Source organism: Oratosquilla oratoria, chromosome 33 (assembly GCF_046742065.1).
Source record: "Oratosquilla oratoria isolate Oo_2021 chromosome 33, ASM4674206v1, whole genome shotgun sequence".
In the NCBI taxonomy this organism is placed as follows: domain Eukaryota; kingdom Metazoa; phylum Arthropoda; class Malacostraca; order Stomatopoda; family Squillidae; genus Oratosquilla; species Oratosquilla oratoria.
This window is the reverse complement of record NC_134809.1, coordinates 36,641,062-36,662,968: the sequence shown is the minus strand read 5'-3', so window position 1 is coordinate 36,662,968 and position 21,907 is coordinate 36,641,062. Positions and strand designations below refer to the sequence as shown.

Here is a 21,907-nt window from a genome sequence, read left to right as displayed (position 1 = left end):
TCCAATACGGGAGGACGGAGCTGGGTAGGGCGAGGCGATTGGACGGGAACCCGGAGGACACGCAGGTAAGCAGGTGACCGTAGGCAGGGTCCGCTTGTGCCGCGGCCCGGAGTTCCTGGAGTGCCCTGTCGGCGTCGGGCGACGGGCCGTCCTCGCGGGCGCCGGCGCTGCTGGCGACAACGCTCCTGACATGCGCGGTGTCCTTGTCGCACTCGGTCTCGTCCTCCGGCGTGAAGCGGGAGACCGGGGCTCGTGAGAGGGCGTCTGGGAAGCAGAGCTGCTTACCGGCGCACCAATTTGCCGTGAAGACGAAGGGCGAGAGCCTCTCCTTGAGCCGCTGTAGGCGGGGGTTCTCGACGGCGTCGAGGGTGTATGAGTTGAGGATCAGGATGAGTGGACGATGGTCCGTCATCAGCGTGAAGTGGGGCACTCCAAACAGGTACAGTTTGTATTTGGATGTGGCCCACGTGACAGCAAGCATCTCCAGTTCAATCGTGGCCTAGCGGGTTTCGGCGTCCGTCAGGAACCGCGAGCCACACTGGACGAGACGCAGGTGTCCCTGGCCGTGATCCTGGAGGAGGGCGTACCCGATGCCGTAAAGGCGCGAGGCATCCGTCTGCAGTACCACCGGCAGGGCGGGGACGAAGGGCGCCAGCACGGGCGGTGACGACAGGGCTCGCTTGACGTCGGCGAAAGCCTTGTCGTGATCCGGTGTCCAGGTGAATGAGCGCTTAGGACTCAACAGAGGCCGTAGGGGTTGAGCCGCTGCCGTTATGGCCGGGGTGAAGTCGGCCAGCTGGTTCACCAAGCCCATGAATGAGCGGAGGTCGGTCAGGTTGGCGGGCGTGGGAAAGTCCCGTATGGCCCTGACCTTGTCCTCGTCGGCAGAGAGGCGGTAGCCACAGAAGCTGACACTGGGGGCGGCGACTGTGAATTTCTCCTTGTTAAGGGTGATGCCGTGATCGCGGCATCTGGTAAGCATGTGGTGGATCCTCCGGAAGTGGGAGGGGAGGTCGTCGTCGAACAGAAGTACGTCGTCCACCACCTTAACGCAGTTGGCCACGCCTTGCAGAGCCGCGTCTCCCTGGAGGCAGTAGGCTTCGCCGGTGGCTGCGAAGCCTATCGGTCCCCGGCAGTGCTTGTACCACCCATACGGAGTGATGAACGTGGTCAGATGCTGGTCCTCCTCTGCGAGGTCTATCTGCCAGTAACCGTGGAGGGCGTCCGCCGTCGTGAAGAACCTCGCGGAGGGGGTGACGCTGCGGACCGCGGCAAACGGCGTGGGTGAGGGGTGCGTGGGGCGCGTTACCTGAGAATTGAGTTTCGTCAGGTCGACCGTGATGCGTACGCCCTTATTCTTGGCCACAAGGAATTATAATGTATCAACGTAATATGCAATTTTGTGAGCGGAAAAAAAAAGGTGCTAAAACAAATTTCGTAAGTAACGAAGTCATGTCGGACGAATGGTACACCATGTTTGTTATGATAGATGCCGATGTCGAGGAAATGAAAGGATGATAAATTCGCTTAACCTAAACTAAACTAACCTAACCTGTGTTTGATAAATCATTACCTGCAAATTAAATGTCATCCGGCTCGTCCTCGTTGTCGTCGTCGTGAGAGACGTTGGCAGACGACAAGATGGCGTCCCGATCCTATGCTACCGACTTCGTTCATTAGCATATTTTCTTGTAGCATGGTATTTTTTACTTTCATTTCCGCCCACAAAATTGCATATTACGTTGATACATTTTAATTTACAAAATTAATAATTAGTTTTCTATTGCTATATTATGCCCATGGTCGAAACTAAAAAAATACCCCAGTGTTCAATATGGAATGTCAGCATACGCGGATTTGGTCATATACGGTAATTTCGGGAACATAACCACCGTAAATAAACAGTAAATAAAGCTTTAATGTACTGTATAAAAGAGGGAAAATAAAGATACATGTATTGCTGGACATTGTACATACAGTACATGTACGTATATGTATACACTTTCGCTTAACGACCAATTCGGTTAACGACGGCGCGCTGGTCCCAATTGTCGTCGTTAAACGAGGAGTGGTTGTAGATACTGATAAATTAGATATCATGAATGAAGTGCAGTGTTTTATAAGTGATATTTTTCACATTTATGGTACTCTACTTTATTAAAAAATTTTGGGGGGGTTTTACCGGGGCATTACCCCTAAGGCATTACAGAAACAGTGATTTATGTTAGGGTTTAGTTTGACCAGGGATGAGCCTTTTCCCAACATTCAACACAGTCCCTAGTTACATAATGATCCAAAATAAAAAGGAAAAGAAAAGAAAAGTGTCAACAGCAACGTTGGCCTGTGCAATACACAGTGAATTTACCTCAGGTTTCTTACTTTCACATGTTGCTGTCAGTACGATATACCATTTTAAAATTTTATGTAAACAAGAACATCAAATATAAATGTCAAATAGAAAGCTAATCTTACACCATGTCCCTTTAAATAGGGACATCACCCACTTAAGATACATGTTAAAAATAGTAAATGATGCCGCATCACCCACTTCAGATATTTTTGTAAAATTTTTGTTAAAAATAGTAAATGATGCCGCATGAGACTGTTACTTCACCAGTATATTGTGCATATTTAAAATTTTTACATAAATTTTTGCAAAATTGTCAAAAGATAAAATTTTTAGTGTACCACTGTCCATAGGACTACACACCCTTGGTGAAGAAGATGTCTTTCTGTGTTAAAGAGAAGAAATAAGAAAAACTGTAGATGCTCTTTACATAATTTTCTATTTCCTTTAATTGAAGTACTGACATTTTGCATTATATAGGTAAAGTATTTGACTGTAGTTAAGAGTTTTTTTTTACACATTTTGGTGAATAATAAAAGGTTTTGAATTTGTAAGCCATTTCCTTATCTTGATATTTCTATTTTCATATCTTTATTCCCATATTATCATATGATTTTTTTTTTCAGATTCTCATACAAAGTTGATTAGTTTCTGGAACAATATTTATGGCTTCAAGATGACCTGTATGCGTAATGAAGTTATCAAAGAAGCTTCTACAGAGGTGGTGAAGGGAGAACATGTCATTACCAGTGCAGGTAAGCTAAAATATTATAATAATGAAAATGATAATGAAGATAATAGTAATGGTAATAATACATACATACATATATATACCAAAGGCTCCTTCACCCTTACAAGGGAGGTAGCCAAAAAACAAAGGCATAGAAACCACTCCCACCCATTCCATCCCCTACATACTCCACTCCCCTCTACCCTCTTCCCTCCCTCTTATCTTGGCACCTCCTGGATGACAGGTCATACTTGCATCTTGTCCAATGCCCTGGGTCAGAAGCAGTGCTGCAAGACACAGCACATCCACAGTAAGGCTGCTTCATTAAATTAGTGACCCCCCCTCTCCGTCCCCTCATGCAGAAAAAGAGAAGACGGGGAGAAATCCCTTCAGGCTGCATAGATTTATTTCTCATACATAAGTCCTCACCCCCCACTCACCCCCCCTCATGCATCACAGCATTATCCATACACGACCATTCTTCATTCACCCCTATCTTCTGTCCTCTCCCGTCCTTCCTCAACAGATATTCCCCTCTTTTCCAATCCCCTTTTTACCCCATCCATCCATCTCATCCTAGGTCAACCCCTCATGTTCACTCCTCTCATCTCTGCTTTCCACACCTCTTTTACAATTCTTTCTTCACAGGGTAGACAGGAAAGCACTGTGGGAGGTATTGCAGATATATGGGATAGGAGGAAAGCTATTAAGAGCAGTCAAGAGTTTTTAATAGAGTAGTAGGATGGTTTGGACACATGGAAAGAATGAGTGAAGAAAGACTAGTAAAAGAGGTATGGAAGGCAGATGTGGGGGGAGTGAACATGAGGGGATGTCCTAGGATGAGGTGGATGGATGGGGTGAAGGGGGCTTTGGGGAAGAGGGGAATGTCTGTTGAGGAAGGACGGGAGAGGACAGAAGATGGGTGAACGGAGAATGGTTGTATATGGATGATGTTGTGATTGCATGAGGTGGAATGGGTGGGGGGATGGGCGGTGAGGTAGTATATGTGAGCAAAATTTGATGCAGCCCGAAGGGATTTCTCCCCGTCTTCTCTTTTTATGCAATGGGGGGATGGAGAGGGGGGGGGTCGCCGATTTAATGAAGCGGCCTTGCTGTGGATGTGCTGTGTCTTGCGACACTGCTTCTGACCCAGGGCAGTGGACAAGGTGCAGGGATGACCCGTCATCCAGGAGGTGCTCAGATAAGAGGGAGGGTGGAGGAGTGTGGAGTGTATTCAGGGATGGAATGGGTGGAAATGATTTTATGTTTTTCCCTTTTTGGCTACCTCCCTTGTAAGGGGGAAAAGCCTTGGTATATGTATGTATGTAGTAGAGCTCATGTTAGGATTAGAAATGGAGAGAGTGAGTGGTTTAAAGTAAAGGTGGGACTTCATAAGGGATGCATTATGTCGCCCTAGCTGTTCAATCTATACATGGATGGGGTGGTGCGAGAGGTAAATACAGTGGTAGTGGGTCAGGGATTGGAGACGGTTAATGAAAAAGGAGAAAAATGGGAGATAAGTTAATTATTGTTTGGTGACAACACTGGTTGTGGCAGGATCAGAGGAGGGATTGAGGAAGTTAGTGACAGAGTTTGGGAAGGTGTGTGAAAGAAGGAAGTTGAAGATAAATTTGGGTAAAAGTAACAGTTTGGGAAGGTGTGCGAAGAAGAAAGTTGAAGATAAATGTGGGTAAAAGTAAGGTGATGAGATGTACAAGGGGTGAAAGTGGCAGCAGACTGGAAGTGAGGAGTATTAATGGAGAGAGACTGGAGGAAATGGATAGTTTTAGATTCTTGGGTGTGAATGTGGCAGGAAAGGGAGTAGAGGTGGAGGTAAAATGTAGATTGAGAGAAGCGAGTAAATGCCTTGATGGATTAAAAAGTGTAATGAGGAATAGACATTTGGGAATGGATGCTAAGATGAGATTGTATGAAGGAGTGATTGTGACAACAGCACTGTATGGGGCAGAAACATGGAACATAAGGGAGGAAGAGAGGAGTTTGAATGTGTTTGAGATGAGGTGTCTGAGAAGTATGATAGGGGTTATTAGGCTGGATAGAGTAAGAAATGAGGAGGTGAGAAGGAGAATGGGGGTGGAAAGGGAGCTGGGAGATAGGGTTGATGAAAGAGTATTGGGATGGTTTGGACACATGGAAAGAATAAGTGAAGAAAAGAGGTGTGGAAGACAGATGTGGAAGGAGTGAACATGAGGGGTCGACCTAGGATGAGATGGATGGATGGGGTAAAAGGGCCATTGGGAAAGAGGGGAATGTCTGTTGAGGAAGGACAGGAGAGGACAGAAGACAGAGGTGAATGGAGAAGGGTTGTGTATGGATGATGATGTGATGCACGAGGGGGAGTGGGTGGGGAATAGGGGTGAGGGAGTATCTGTGAGAAATGAATTGATGCAGCCCAAAGGGATTTCTCTCTGTCTTCTTTTCTGCATGAGGGGATGGAGAGGGGGTTTTGCCAATTTAATGAAGCGGCCTTGCTGTGGATGTGCTGTGTCTTGTGACACTGATTCTGACCCAGGGCAATGGGCAAGATGCGGGGATGACCCATCATCCAGGGGGTGCCAAGATAAGAGGAAGGGAAGAGGGGAGTGGAATGTAGGGGATGGAATGGGTGGGAGTGGTTTTTATGCCTTTGTTTTTTGGCTACCTCCCTTGTGAAGGGGAAAAAGCCTTTGGTATATGTATGTAAAAATAAGGTATTGGAGAGAGATTATTCCAAAATGTTAGATGGTATGAGATCTTTGTTAAACAAGATGCTGAAGGATGGAAATAACGTAGTACTCATGGGAGATTTTAAGTGCAAATATGTTGGGAAGAGATGGCAATGAAAGTTGGAGAGGATCAATGGGGAAATGTGTTACTCAACATGACTATAGAACATACAATAACACAATGGGTAAAACGCTAAATTTAGAAATAATGAAAAACCATCAAGATTAGATTTATTATTCACTTCAGAATCTGAAATAGTAAACAAAATTGAATACAAGACACCAATGGTGAAGGTTGACCACATACTTCTCGAGTTAGAACTAAAGGAGGAAATATATATAAAGAGAAATGAGAAACACAGAAAAGGAAGACTGCTGTTTAGTAAAATGGACTTTGAAGAACTTAGGAAACTGTTCTTAAAGCAAGTTGGGAAAAATTCTACAAGGAAGAAATATAAGTGGAAGAAAAATGGATGATTCTGATAATAATCTATAAAGGAGTGGATAAATATGTCCCAAAACAAAAACCGGAAAAGATGTATATTAAGTGCTGGTTTAGTAGAAGGTACAACAAAGAGAAAGAAGAGATAAAGCTTGGAAAAGATGGAGAAAAAATAGAAAATGGCAAATGTATATTAATCAAAGGAACAAATAGTGTAAAAATACGTAGGGAAGAAAAAAGAAACTATGGAAAAAAAAAACAATAGAAAAATGTAAGGATCAGCCAAAACTGTTCTATAGATATGCAAATGGTAAACTAAAAAATAAACAGGAAATAGTGAAACCATGCCAAGGGAATATGGAATACATAGAAGATACAGAAATGGCTGAAGTCATGAGCAAACACTTCAAGTCAGTTTTCACTAGAGAAAAAATACATTGGGATGAAAGGAGAGAAGTGAAACCCCCCACCATGAAGGAAATAATAGTAACATGGAAAGAAATAATGGATCAAATAATGAACCTTGATGTCAGAAAATTGCACGGCCGGAATGAAATATCAAACTGGATATTAAAAAAATGTAAAGAAGAACTTACAGACAAAATATATAACATAATAAGTTGCTCACTCATACATACATACATACATATTCCAAGGCTTTTCACCCTTACAAGGGAGGTAGCCAAAAAGGGAAAGGCATAAAATCATTTCCACCCATTCCATCCCTGAATACACTCCACACCTCTCCATCCTCCCTCTTATCTGAGCACCTCCTTGTAGCCCCACAGGGGACATTCCTAAAGGGGGGAAAAAAAAAAAAAAAAAAAAAAAAAAAAAAAAAAAAAAATTGCTCACTCAAAGAAGGAAAAATACCAGAAGACTGGAAAAATACTGATATTGTACCAATTTATAAAGGAGGAAATAAGGAAGACCCAACAAATTACAGACCAGTTTCCCTTACAAGCATGGTAGCTAAAATTTGTGAAAAAGTTATAGAAAATAGATAGATAAAACATCTGAAGGAGAACAATATACTAAATCTGAGACAATTCAGATTTGGACATGGAAGATCATGTACCACAAATTTGATCTGTTTTTACTCAAGACTACTAAATATCATACAAGAAAGGGAAAGATAGGCTGATTGCACATTCCTAGATCTACAAAAAGCTTTTGATAAAGTCCCTCACAAAAAACTATTAAGAAAACTGGAAACCATAGGAGGGATACAAGGTAAACTATTGAAATGGATGGAGGACTTTTTGCATGGAAGAAAAATGAGGGTAGTGCTCAGAGATAAGAGTTCTACTTAGGAAGAGGTAATTAGTGGAGTTCCACAAGGATCAGTATTGGCTCCAATAATGTTTGCTATTTATGTGAATGACATGGATGAGGATGTGGAATGTTACATGAGCTTCTTTGCAGATGATGCAAAATTGTTAAAGAAAGTGAGTACTGAAATGGACTGTGACTCCCTGCAGAGAGATCTGAACAGGGTCTAGGAATGGAGTCAGAAGTGAGAAGTGGACTTCACCATCAAGAATTGTAGCATAATGGAATTTGGAAAAAGTAGAAAACGGATATCAGGACAATATAAAATTGGTGAAAAGGAAGTAAAGTGGTATCTGAAAAAGACCTGGGAGTGATCATCACAAAAGATATGTCCCCTGACAAACATATAAACAAAATTGTTGGTGAAACCTATAACTTGCTGAGATCAACAAAAGTGGCTTTTACTTGGATGAAGAAATAGTAAAGATAATACTTATCACACTGATAAGGCCTAAATTGGAATATGCAGCAACACTATGGTCACTCAGAACTAAAAAGAATATAAGGAAAATTGAGAGAATCCAGAGAGCAACTACGAATATAGCCCCAACTTTATAAAAAATGTCACATGAAGAAAGATTGCTCGAATTAGAAGTACTGACTTTGGAACAAAGTTGAGAAACAGGTGACTTGTTGACCATCTACAGAGTTATGAGAGGTGTAGAAATCCTTGATAGAGAAGACTTATTAAATTGGGGTAAAAGAAACACAAGAGGACATGGAAGGAAACTCAAAAAGGACAGTTATAGAAGAGACCAGAAAAAAAACCCAGCTTTCTCCAGAGTGGTGGATGTATGGAACATACAAGATGAAACAATAGTGTGTGCAAAAACAGAACAAGAATTTAAAAGCAAATTAGACATGGTGAGACACAGAAATGGGACACCACGAGCATAGCTCCCCTTCCTGTAAGATACAACTAGGTAGATATAGGAAATAGTGAAACCAAGGGAATATAAAATGCACAGAAGATATAGAAATGGCTGAAGTTATGAACAAACACTTCAAGTCTGTGTTCACTAAAGAAAATATATAGCAATGGGATGAAAGGAGGTGAGATCCCCCCCCATGAGAAAAATAATTATAACAAAAGAAATAATGGATCAAATAATGAACCTTGATGTCAGGAAACGCATCCAGATGGAATTGCAAACTGTACACTAAAAGAATGTAAAGATGAACTAATAGGCAAAATATATAAGGTAATAAGCTGCTCGCTCAAAGAAGGAAAATATCGAAAGACTGGAAAAATGCGAATATCGTACCAGTATATAAAGGAGAAACAAGGAAGACCCAACAAATTACAGACTGGTCTCCTTTAGAATTGCAGTAACCAAATTTTGTGAAAAAATTGTCAAAATTTTATGGACTAAACATCTGGAAAACAATATACTAAATACGAGACAATTTGGACTTAGACAGGGAAGATCATGTGCTACAAATTTGGTGTGTGCCTGTTCAAGACTATAATACAAGAAAGGGACTGATGGACCAATTGTGCTTTCCTAGATCTACAAAAAGCCTTTGATAAGGAAACTGGAAACCATAGGAAGGATACAAGGAAAACTATCGAAATGGATGGAGGATTTTGTGCATGGAAGAAAAATGAGAGTAGTACTTAGAAATAAGAGTTCTACTTGGGAAGAAGTGATTAGTGGAGTCCCACAGGGATCAGTATTGGCTCTGATAATGTTTGCTATTTATGTAAATGACATGGACGAGGGTGTAGAATGTTCATGAACTTCTTTGCAGATGATGCAAAACTGATGAGGAAAATAAGTACTGAAACGGACTGTGAATCACTACAGAGAGATCTGAACAGGGTTTGGGAATGGAATCAGAAGTGGGAAGTGGACTTCAGCATAAAGAAATGTAGCATAATAGAATTTGGAAAAAGTAGAAAAAGAATTTTAGGACAATGTAAAGTCGGTATGAAGAAAGCAAGTTCTGTAAAAGACCTGGGAGTAATTATCACAAAGGACATGACTCCTGATAAACAGATAAATAAAATTGTCAGAGAAACCTACAACGTGCTAAGATCAATAAAGGTGGCCTTTACCTACTTGGATAAAGAAATGGTGAAGAAAATACTAGTCATACTGATAAGGCCAAGACTGGAGTATGCAGCAACACTATAACCAGTACTAAAAAGAATATAAAGAAAATTAAAAGAATCCAAAGAGTAATTACGAAGGTGGCCCCAACACTTTCAGAACTGTCATATGAGGAGAGATTGTCAAAGCTGGAATTACCAATTCTGGAACAAAGAGAAAGAGGTGTCTTATTGACCATCTATAGAATCATGAGAGGCATGGAAACCCTTGATAGAGAAGACTTACTAAATTGAGATAAGAGAAATACAAGAGGACATGAAAAGAAACTCAAAAATGACAGTTATAGAAGAGACCTGAAAAAAACGGCTTTCCCCATAGAGTGGTGGATGTCTGGAACAAATTGGACAAAACAATAGTGTGTGCAAATACCATACATGAATATAAGAGCAAACTAGATACTACGAGGTACAGAGATGGGACACCACAAGTGTAGCTTCCCTTTCCATAAGATACAGAGATAGATATATACACACATGTAAAATACGCAGGGAAGAAAAAAGAAATTATATAATAGAAAAATGTAAGGGTCAACCAGAACTATAGATGTATGAATGGCAAATTGGAAAACAAGCAAGAAATAGAGAAACTACACCAAGAAAACATGGAATACACAAAAGATATAAAAATGGCTGAGGTCATGAGTAAACATTTCAAGTTGGTTTTCACTAGAGAAGAAGTATGGCACTGGGATGAAGGGTGATATGTGAAATCCACCGTATGGAGGAAATAATAGCAACATGAGCTGAAATAATGGACCAAATAATAAGCCTTGATGTCAGGAAATTGCACAGCCTGGATGGAATTGCAAATTGGATACTAAAGGAGTGTAAAGAATTTGGTAAGTAAAATATATAAAATGTTCCCTTAACCCCTTGAGTACTGGATGTGTGTTTTGTGACACCTGCATGTCACGGCTGAGTGCACCCGCCAGGAACTGAGCGTGCTCCTTGTGACACGCACGTGTCACAGTTATAAGCTGTGTGTATTGAGGGCTCTCAAGGCCTCGGTTTCTGGGTTATTTCTACCCACGTGGTGGCAAGTGTCTGTGTTTGCAAACATAAGGCCCCAGCCATTCGTGGGACGGTTTGAAACATTTGTTTGTGTAAGGTTGACAGGTCGGTAACGAAGGGGTTAAGGAAAGAAAAATACCAGAAGACTGGAAAAAGGCCAACATCATACCAACATATAAAGGAGGAAACAAGGAAGACCTAACAAATTATACACTGGTTTCCCTTACATGTACTGTAGTGAAAATATGTGAAAAAGTTATCAAAAATAGATGGACAAAACATATGGAAGAGAACAACCTACTAAACCCGAGAGAGTTTGGATTCAGACAGGGAAGATCATGTACCACAAATCTGATCTGTTTTTACTCAAGACTATTAGATATAATGCAGGAAAAGGGACAGGTAGGCTGATTGTGCTTTCCTAGATCTACTGAAAGCTTTTGATAAAGCAACACATAGAAAACTATTAGGAAAACTGAAAAACATAGCAGGGATACAAGGTAAACTACTGGAATGGATGGAGGATTTCTTGCATGGAAGAAAAATGAGAGTAGTGCTCAGAGGTAAGGGTTCTAATTGGGAAGAGGTGATAAGTGGAGTTCCACAGGGATTGGTACTGGCTTCAGTAATGTTTGCTATTTATGTGAATGACATGGACAAGGGTGTAGACATTTACATGAACTTCTTTGCTGATGATGCAAAGTTATTGAGAAAAGTGAGCACTGAAATAGACTGTGAGTCACTACAGAGAGATCTGAACAGGGTTTGGGAATGGAGTCAGAAGTGGGAAGTGGACTTCAACATTAAGAAATGTAAGATGGAATTTGGAAAAGTAAAAGTAGGATATCAGGACATATAAAGTTGTTGAAAAGGAAGTAAAGAAAGTGGGATCTGAAAAAGACCTGGGAGTAATCATCACAAAGGACATGTCCCCTGATAAACATATAAACAAAATTGTTGGAGAAACCTACAACTTGATGAGGTCAATAAAAGTGGCATTTACTTGGATGAAGAAATGGTGAAGAAAATACTTGTCATACTAATAAGACCAAGACTGGAATATGCTGTGACACTTTGGTCACCCAGTACCAAAAAGAATATAAGGAAAATTGAAAGAATTCAAAGAGCAACTATGAAAATAGCCCCCACACTGGAGAACTGTCATATGAAGAGAGATTGTCAAAACTAGAGTTACCAACCCTGGAACAAAGAAGAGAAAGAGGAGGCTTGTTGACCATATATAGAATCATGAATGGTACAGAAGTCCTTGATAAAGAAAACTTACTAAATTGGGATACAAGAAATACAAGAGGACATGGAAGGAAGCTCAAAAAGGATATTTATAATAGAGACCTGAAAAAGAACAGCTTTCCCCAGAGTGGTGGATGTATGGAACAAACTGGATGAAATGATAATGTGTGCAAAAACCATACATAAATTTAAGAACAGTTTAGACACTGTGAGATACAGAGATGAGACACCACAAGCGTATCTCCTCTTCCCATAAGATACAACTAGGTAAATAGACACACACACACAGTTAAGACGGGATACCACAAGCATAGCTTCCCTCTCTGTAAGATACAACTAGGTAAATATAACTAAGTAGGTAAAGTAATTGCAACTCAAGGTAAAATAATATCAAGAATACAGTAATGTGACATTTCTTCAAAATAAGCTTGAAACCGAAAACTAAAAAATACAAAAATAATTAAATAGAAAAATCAAATTAAGACACTGAAGCCCCCCAACCCCGACCTAACCTTTTCAGGAAAGATATAGAAGGGGCCATAAAGAAATTGAAAACCTCCAAAACTGAATGCCCAGGCAAGATCTCAAACATCGACCTCAAACACTTTGGCCAAACAGCCATAAGAGCCTTAACTAACATTTTCAACTACTGGTTACAAAATGAAATCCCAAACATCTGAAAAAGAGCTCACATAATCCCAATTGAGTAATATATAGCTCATTCTAGTAAATTGAAAAAAAAAAAAAAAATGTACAGTAAATTTTCTAACATGGGTCCTCTCATGTTAAAAAAATGGTGAACATACGAATGATGGTATAGAAATGGCCGGTATCTTAAATAATTATTTTGTATCTGTTTATACAAATGAAGGCAATAGCAGCTATTAGAATGAAATAGTAATGATAGAATAATAGCTAACTGTGTAACTAATGTCGAAATTGCACATCAGATTGATAAAGTAAAAATAAATGAAATGCTAGAACCAGATAAGATTTTCACAAGGATTTTAAATGAAAATGAAATTTGTAAGCCATTAACCATTTCAGTATGAGTCAAATTCTTGTGTGCATCATTGGTTGCCACCATGTGTACACATCACACTACTCGCATATAAAGTCACTGCTGTAATACTTGTTCTCCTTTACTCTGAGTGATAATAAGCACAGAAAATGTTATCAAACCAGTTTACAAAATCTGGGGGTAACTCATGTACAACTTACATACATACTAGAAAGACTAGTAAAAGAGGTGTGGAAGGCAGATGTGGAGGGAGTGAACATGAGGGGACGTCCTAGGATGAGGTGGATGGATGGGGTGAAGGGGGCTTTGGGGAAGAGGGGAATGTCTGTTGAGGAAGGATGGGAGAGGACAGAAGACAGGGGTGAATGGAGAATGGTTGTATATGGATGATGTTGTGATTGCATGAGGTGGAATGGGCGGGTGGATGGGGGGTGAGGTAGTATGTGTGAGCAAAATTTGATGCAGCCCGAAGGGATTTCTCCCCGTCCTCTCATTTTATGCAATGGGGGGATGGAGAGGGGGGGGTCGCCGATTTAATGAAGCGGCCTTGGTGTGGATGTGCTGTGTCTTGCGACACTGCTTCTGACCCAGGGCAGTGGACAAGGTGCAGGGATGACCCGTCATCCAGGAGGTGCTAAGATTGGAGGGGTGTGGAGTGTATTCAGGGATGGAATGGGTGGGAATGATTTTATACCTTTTTCTTTTTGGCTACCCCCCTTGTAAGGGGGAAAAAGCCTTGGTATATGTATGTATGTATGTACAACTTGAAAAAATATATAATCAAGATGCTGATGCCAGCATCCTCGTGTACCCACTCGCGCATCATGATGCCTACGTAGATGTCATCATACCGAAGTGGTTAATCTTTTCAATACGAGTCAAACTCTCATGGGCAGCATCAGTTGCCTAATGTACAATGATGGATCATGATATTTGCATTATAAGATATAAAGTTATAGCTGTATTACTCACTCAACTACAAAATAAATATAATGAAGACGCTGATACTGGCATCCTCACATACCCACTCGCACCTCATGGTGCCTACATAGGCATCATCATATGGCAAAGGTTAATGATCTTATTCATTGAATCCTTAACTTCCGGTAAATTACCACAAGAATGGAAATTAGCTAATGTAACTTCCTTATGTAAAAAAAATTAACAAATCACTGTCCAGTGATTATCATCCTCTTGTTTGACATCAATTGTATGCAAAATTATGGAAATGATTCTAAGGGATGAAATTGTGGACTTCCTTGAAGATAACATTTTGACAAAAGACTTGCAACAGTTTTAGAAGAAAATTTTCATGTTTAACCAACATCCTTGACTTCTTTAATAATATTTTTATCATGTTTGATGAAAGGAAATTAGTCAATAACCGAAATAAAATTACTGGTAAATAAGGTTAAACTTTCTGTTTTTTACAGCACAGATAGCTGACTTTGATCTCATGAAAATTACACCTCAGGACACAGAGTTCAAGACCAGCTTTTCCCTCCAAGTTTCAAGAGATGGTCATGTTACAGGGTTTGTTGGCTATTTTGATACATATTTTGACCTTCCACATCCTGTTTCATTTTCAACTGGACCTCATGCTCCACCAACACATTGGAAGCAAACTGTATTTTACCTTGCTGAACCAAGAGTTGTAAAGAAAGGTGAGTGGATTTGTATTTTCATGTTTTAATGAGATGATGTTTATTTTTTTAACTAAAATTTATGATGAGCCATATGTTCTTAACTATCAGTTATGATAAGTCTCATGCTTTGGTATTTACTGTATAGTTATATGGAATCATTATTGTATGGATTTGAATGGCACCCCTTTTAATGAGAGTCCTGCTGCATTATTTTGTTTGGAACCAAGTGTCTACTCAGAGAAATGCTGAACCTCTTTTCAACTTTCACTATCCTCTGTTTTGTTTGTTCTCAAATCTTCTCTGTACCACTCCTAGGATACCACCTCTTTTTTTCTCATACTCCTGTGGTGTGGCCACAAGAATGCTGTCATCATGTTCTAATGTATTGGAAAACAAAACAAAAAATAAAACAGATTAAATGGTGCAGAGTTGGGGAGGGGCACTGAGAACATCCTATCTGTACTTTTCTTCCAAGAAGAGTCAAGGCATCTTGATTCAGCCAACCCACTTTCAAGGGAGAAAAGACCATTGGTATATGTGTACACTTGATAGTCTGTTTTATGTGATGTTTTATCTATATGATAGAATTATCTGTTTTTATAGCTTTACTAAATTTTTACATTTAGTGACACTGAATGTTTCATAACATAATTTTTCTATGGCAAGAACAAATGTCTGCTCATATTTAACTCTGAAGTCAACTATACATCAATTGAAGTGCCTTGTTCTAGCTCTTATGCTTTCATTTTTGGATGTGGGTGTAGATGCAGGTACATTGGCACATTTACTTAGATTTACTAAGGCAAGTTTAGTAAAAGTGTTACACTCATTGCATTTTTTTTACTGATAGTCCAGAATCAGAATATAGGTTGCTTTGAATTCTTGATTACCTATACAGGCTTTACCCTGTTTAGTCAATTAGTCCATTTCCCAAGGTCCTTATGCAGGAGACTCTTGTCTCTCAGGAATCCAGCAACAGCCACTAGATTGGCCCATTATTTACTCAAGGAAGAGATATTGTTGTCATGGTAAGGCTGGATTGGGGCAGTGTAGGATCAAATGTTTTGTATTTACCTTGTATTATACAGGAAGAGGAGCTATACTTGTAATGATCCTTCTTTGTATCTCTCAGCATCTAGTTTGTTCTCAAATTCTTTTATGGTTTTTGCACACACTATTGTTTCATCTAATTTGCTTTAGACACACCACTTTGTGTGGAAAACTATATATATATTTTTTTAGATCTCTTCTATAACTATCCTTTTTGAGTTTCTTTTCATGTCCTCTTGTTTTTCTTTTATCCCACTTTGATAAGTCTTCTCTGTCAAGAACTTCCAAGTCTTTTATGATTCTGTAACTGGCCAATAGATCTTCTCTTTCGCATCTTTGTTCCAGGGTTGGTAGTTCCAGTTTAGACACTCATTGTTTGTATGAGGTATGTTCAATAAGTAATGAGAAAATGTCAGGAGAAACACTATTTATTTTCATAAGCTTACAAAACTTTGCCTCCTTCAAAATAATTGCCTCTCGCATCTACACACTTCTGCATGTGTCTCTCCCAATCCTGGAAGACCTCCTCAAAGTCCTTTTTCCATAGTCCCTTCAGATAACTTTCCGATGCCTCTTTCAGCTCCTCTGTTGACTGGAATCTGATTCCCCTGAGGCTGTCTTTCATGGTTGGGAACAGGAAGAAGTTGTATGGGGCTAGGTCAGGCCTGTAGGGTGGGTGTTGTACCACTTTCATTCCCCTGTCGGCCCTCCAGGTGGTCACCAGTGTTGACTTGTGGCATGGGACATTGTCCTGGTGGAACCACCACTGACCACTCCTCCACTGCTGAGGCCTCTTCTTCCTCATATTCTCCTTAACATTTTCAGAACAGTAAGGTAATATTACTTATTGATGGTATGACCCTGAGGAACCCATTCAATGTGAATGAGCCCCAGGGAGTCAAAGAAAGGAATGACCATGGCCTTCTCTTGCAATCTGCTCATCTTTGCCTTTTTGGGTCTGGGGGAGGTCGCATGCTTCCACTGAGCACTCTGACGTTTGCTCTCATGGTCGTAGGTGAACACCCAACTCTCATTGCAAGTCACTACCTTATTCAGGAAACCTGAACCAGCCTCTATCATTTCGAGACTGTCAGTGCAACATTCCACATGAAACGGCCTCTGGTCGTCGGAGAGGATCTTTGGCACAAACATTGTGGAGCTTCAGATCTTCAGTCAGAACTGTCTCTACTGTGCCAATACTAATGCCAACAGCTTCAGATATTTGACGGTCTTGCATCACTAACCTTTGCACTTCCTCAATGTTTTCCTCCTTGCGTGCACTTTTTGGTGCTCCAGATCTGGGTTCATCCTCAACCCGTTCATTTCCTTCAGAAAATCTGTTAAACCACCGATAGAAACTTGCTTGGCTCATCTGTTCATCCCCATAGGCCTCCTTTAACCCCTTCCATACGGTGCCGCACACGTAGGCGTCATGAGGAGCAAGTGGATTCGCGACGCTGCCATATCGGCGTCTTGATTATATTTATTGTAGTCGCCCCTGTGTTTTTACATTCTCCCAAATGCGCCCTTAATCCCATTCTCTGTGGTTTTCAAAATTCGCGGGTGAAAGAGAGAACGATCGATATAAGCGGCGACTATATTTTATGATGCGAATATTATTTCGTTACGTCGTACGGCTGGCATTGGCTGCTGCCCGCGAGATTTAAGTCCCGTATTGAAGTGGTTAACATTCCATAAGCTTCTTGTTTGGTTTTCTTAAGTTAAATACAAAATTTTATGGCGTAACATTGCTCCATGTTTCCCTGCATCTTGACAAGTGTTCACAGATTGGCAAACAGAATCAGACTGGTTCCAACACGTTCACCGCTTCACTCAGAACTACATAAATAGAGAGTTGCCAGTTAGTTATTTTATCAAATCATATTTAATGTCTTGCCTGAGATTTTCTCATTACCTATCGTATGAAGGAGTACATGTATATATATATATATATATATACATATATATATATATATATATATATATATATATATATATGTGTATATATGATATATGTATATATAATATATATATATATTTATATATATATATATATATATATCTATATATATATATATATATATATATCTATATATATATATATATATATATATATATATATATATATACACTTATACCAAAGGTTTTTTCCCCTTACATATATATATATATATATATATATCTATATATGTATATATAAATATATATATATATATATATATATATATATAAATATTGTGTACATACACTAAATAGTTCCTAGTGCGCAGATTAACATATTTTCAACCACAATTCACTTTTAATTCTGTGCCATCACACTCGAGACTGAGAAGCTCGATGGAGGTACATATTGGAAATTGAAATGTAGTCGAGCCGAGAAATCGAACTCAGCTCGGACATGACAAAGGGTCCTTGACTAAACTCATTGCGCCCTCAAGAGAAAGACTGCCAAATTCTATACTGTACAACAACAACCCAGACATAAGCCTTATGAAAAAAACATATATTACACATGACAGGAACTACACTGGTATCCTTGCATTGACACCATTCAACATTAAGACAATACCAATACAGAATAGGCATGGCCACAGTTTTGAACTCCCTTAGATGTAACTACCACACAGAAGACACAGAGCACCTCACACTACAATGCACTACACTAAAACTTCCAAGTCAGCACAAAATATCTTTTCTAAGTGACTTATGGTACCTGAAAGTTGTCGCCAATTTTCTGAAGTCTGCAAGTCTTCTGCAAGAGAGACCAGGGACAGTGGATTGATTGATTTATTAAGGTGAAAGTGATAATTTTGGAGATTATGTGTGGGCCCAAGGACCATTACCAGCCACTGTGGGGATGCAGGTTTTCCACTCAGTGAAACTCAAGGCAATATATATCCTCCCTCTTCCCTCCCTCCTACCTTTCTCTCTCTATCTCTACCTCTCTCCTCTTCTCTCTGTCTCTATTCCTATTTGTCTTAATAATTATTTTTCTTTTCTTTTCAGGTGAAATGCTCGATGTTTCAATATCAGTTCGAAGAAGACGCAAGGAGATACGATCTTTAGATGTAGTCATAGAATATGACAATAAAAAGAGATACTTCTTAGTTGAATGAAGTGACTGATTTTATTGTTTTTGTAACATCTAGAATTGGTATCATGTACAATATGGTTATTGATTAAAACATGTTTCCATATATCATATATATTTAATGAGGATTCTTAAGCTAATTTGGATTTGAATTATTTTTCAAATTACATTATAGCTGTACATTGCTATTTACAACCTCATTATTTGCCATTCTTCTTGTTATTATTAGTTCTGTGTACATAATCTATATACCAAGGGCTTCTTCTCCTGTCTTCACTTTGGACCACACAGAATACATGCACTCCCCAACATTGCAAACTACACCTATTCATGCAACACCATACCCATTATCTGGAAGCATGGGAAAATTATCTCAATCCCCAAACCTAACAAAGACCCAACAGTTCCAGCATCACATTGCCCAATCATATTTCTCTGCTTTCCTCCAAAGTCATAGAATCCCTTATACTACAACTCATCACACCATATATCCCCCTTGCCAAACCACAACATGGTTTTAGACCACTACACTTCCCAAACACTTTTCTGATTGACCGTACACAAAGAGTTTTTGATAGCATCAATTCAGATAGGCCTCCACACAGAACACTTATTATACATACATATACCAAAGGCTTTTTCCACCTTATAAGGGAGGTAGCCAAAAAACAAAGGCATAAAAACCACTCCCACCCATTCCATCCCTATCACACTCCACTCCCTTCCACCCTCTTCCCTCCCTCACATCTTGGCACCTCCTGGATGACTGGTCATCCCTGCATCTTGTCCACTGCCCTGGGTCAGAAGCAGTGTTGCAAGACACAGCCCATCCACAGGAAGGCCGCTTCATTAAATCGGTGGCCCCCCACCCCCTTCCGTCCTCTCATGCATAAAAGATGGGGAGAAATCCCTTTGGGCTGCATCAAATTTTTCTCACACATACTCCTTCATCCCCCACCCATTCCACCTCATGGATCACAATATCATCCATATACAACCATTCTCCATTCACCCCTATCTTCTGTCTTCTCCCATCCTTCCTCAACAGACATTTCCATCTTCCCCAAAGCCCCTTTTACCCCATCCATTCATCTCATCCTAGGTCACCCCCTCATGTTCACTCTTTCCACATCTGCCTTCCACACTTCTTTTACTAGTCTTTCTTCACTCATTCTTTCCATGTATCCAAACCATCCCAATACTTTTTCATCAACCCTATCTCCCAACTCCCTTTCCACCCCCGTTCTCCTCCTCACCTCCTCATTTCTCACTCTGTCCAGCCTATCATACTTCTCAGACACCTCATCTCAAACACATTCAAACTCCTTCTCTCTTCCTCTTCTATGTTCTATGTTTCTGTCCCATACAGTGCTGTTGGCACAATCACTCCTTCATACAATCTCCTCTTAGCATCCATTCCCAAATGTCTATTTCTCATTACACTTTTTAATTCACCTAGGCATTTACTGGCTTCTCTCAATCTACATTCTACCTCCACCTTCACTCCACCTTTTCCTGCCACATTTGCACCCAAGTATCTAAAACTATCCACTTCCTCCAGTCTCTCTCCCTTAATACCCACTTCCAGTCTGCTGCTACTTTCACCCCTTGTACATCTCATGACCTTACATTTACCCACATTTATCTTCAACTTCCCTCTTTCACACACTTTCCCAAACTCCATCAATAACTTCCTCAATCCCTCCTCTGATCCTGCTACAAGCACATTGTCGTCCACAAACAACAACTGGCTTATCTCCCACTTTTCTCCATATAATAATAGATATTAGTTAATCTTTTGTTGCCATCCTCCAACACAGTCTCATAAATAAAACATACAACACAGATATGCATAGTGATACCAAAAGATGGCAGGCCAATTATATTATTTGGCAGGCAGAGATGCCTTTGTGTCATATAATGGCCAATCATTGCACACCTGAAACTAGGAATTGAGTACTTCAGGGCTCTGTCATATCCCCCTCACTCTTTAATCCATACACGCAAGATATACCCGTGCCCCACATCCCAGAAATACAAAGCGCTTCTTACACATATAACATTACAATTACATGTACACATATGCAGACAGAGCCACAGAAATATTACAACCATATCTTGACACACTTGTTACTTGGTTCTCTGCAGACTCAAAATAGCCACAACCAAATCCACAGCCACACTTCTCACCAACAGAACACAAATACATACCATGTCTCTTTATCATTACTCCACTGATTGATTGATTGATTGTTTGATTTTGCCAGAATAGACCTCTTTTTCCATGAACATCCCTTATGAATATCACAAAGTCTCCTTGGTACCCACTGCCTGCAAGGTTGGCAAATGAGGTATCCAAAATAACATTCCAGATGACAGTCACTGATTAGCCCTAATTTAGGAATACATAGCTTCATGTTGTCTTGTCTTCACTCAGTCATTTGCTTTGTTCAGCCTTAGTAAATCTGCCACAATAGCATTTTTTCAGGCCACACCTAACTTGTAAATGTCAGATGCAATGTCAGGTTGAGTCTTTAGCAATCCGATTCAATTGCCCAACTAATGCTCTGTCTTCCTCCTCCTCTGGGTCAGATAACTCTTCTGTTTCTATCATCGCATGCTGTCTATTGACTTTGACTGACACTAAAGACAATGAGCATAAGAACATAAGAATGAAGGAGACTGCAAGAGACCTTAAAGCCTACACAAGGCAGCTCCATATCCATCACCACCTGTCATCCCCATCCATTAAGTTGTCTAACCATTTCTTAAAACAACCGATAGTTTCAGCGCTCACTACATGGTTACTAAGTCTATTCCATTTATTGACCACCCTATTAGTAAACCAATTCTTGCCTATTTCCTTCTTAAATCTAAATTTGTCCAGTTTAAATCCATTACTGCGAGTCCTGCCCTGTTGTTTTAATATGATGACCTTGTTTGTATCACCCTTGTTAAAGCCTTTGATCCACTTGAACACCTCTATTAGATCACCCCACACTTTGTGTCTTTCCAGAGAGTGTAAGTTAAGGTGCCTAAGCCTCTCCTCGTAAGGCAAATTTCTGAGTCCATGTATCATTTCGGTCATTCTTCTCTGTACTGATTCTAGTGAATTGATGTCCATTCTATTGGATGGAGACCAAAACT

General features: G+C 40.1%; 1 protein-coding gene across 1 annotated transcript in view; it reads left to right on the top strand.

The window, feature by feature from the left end:
- LOC143017832 (protein arginine N-methyltransferase 3-like) overlaps window positions 1-18,816 on the top strand; it is a 46,480-nt gene extending 27,664 nt beyond the window's left edge. Inside the window, exons 4-6 of the mRNA XM_076172767.1 lie at window positions 2,974-3,102; window positions 14,407-14,637; window positions 18,676-18,816. Of these exons, the coding sequence (XP_076028882.1) occupies window positions 2,974-3,102; window positions 14,407-14,637; window positions 18,676-18,785 (470 nt within the window). The 3' untranslated portion in view covers window positions 18,786-18,816. The remainder of the gene's footprint in view (window positions 1-2,973; window positions 3,103-14,406; window positions 14,638-18,675) is intronic.
- Window positions 18,817-21,907: the final 3,091 nt, after the last annotated feature.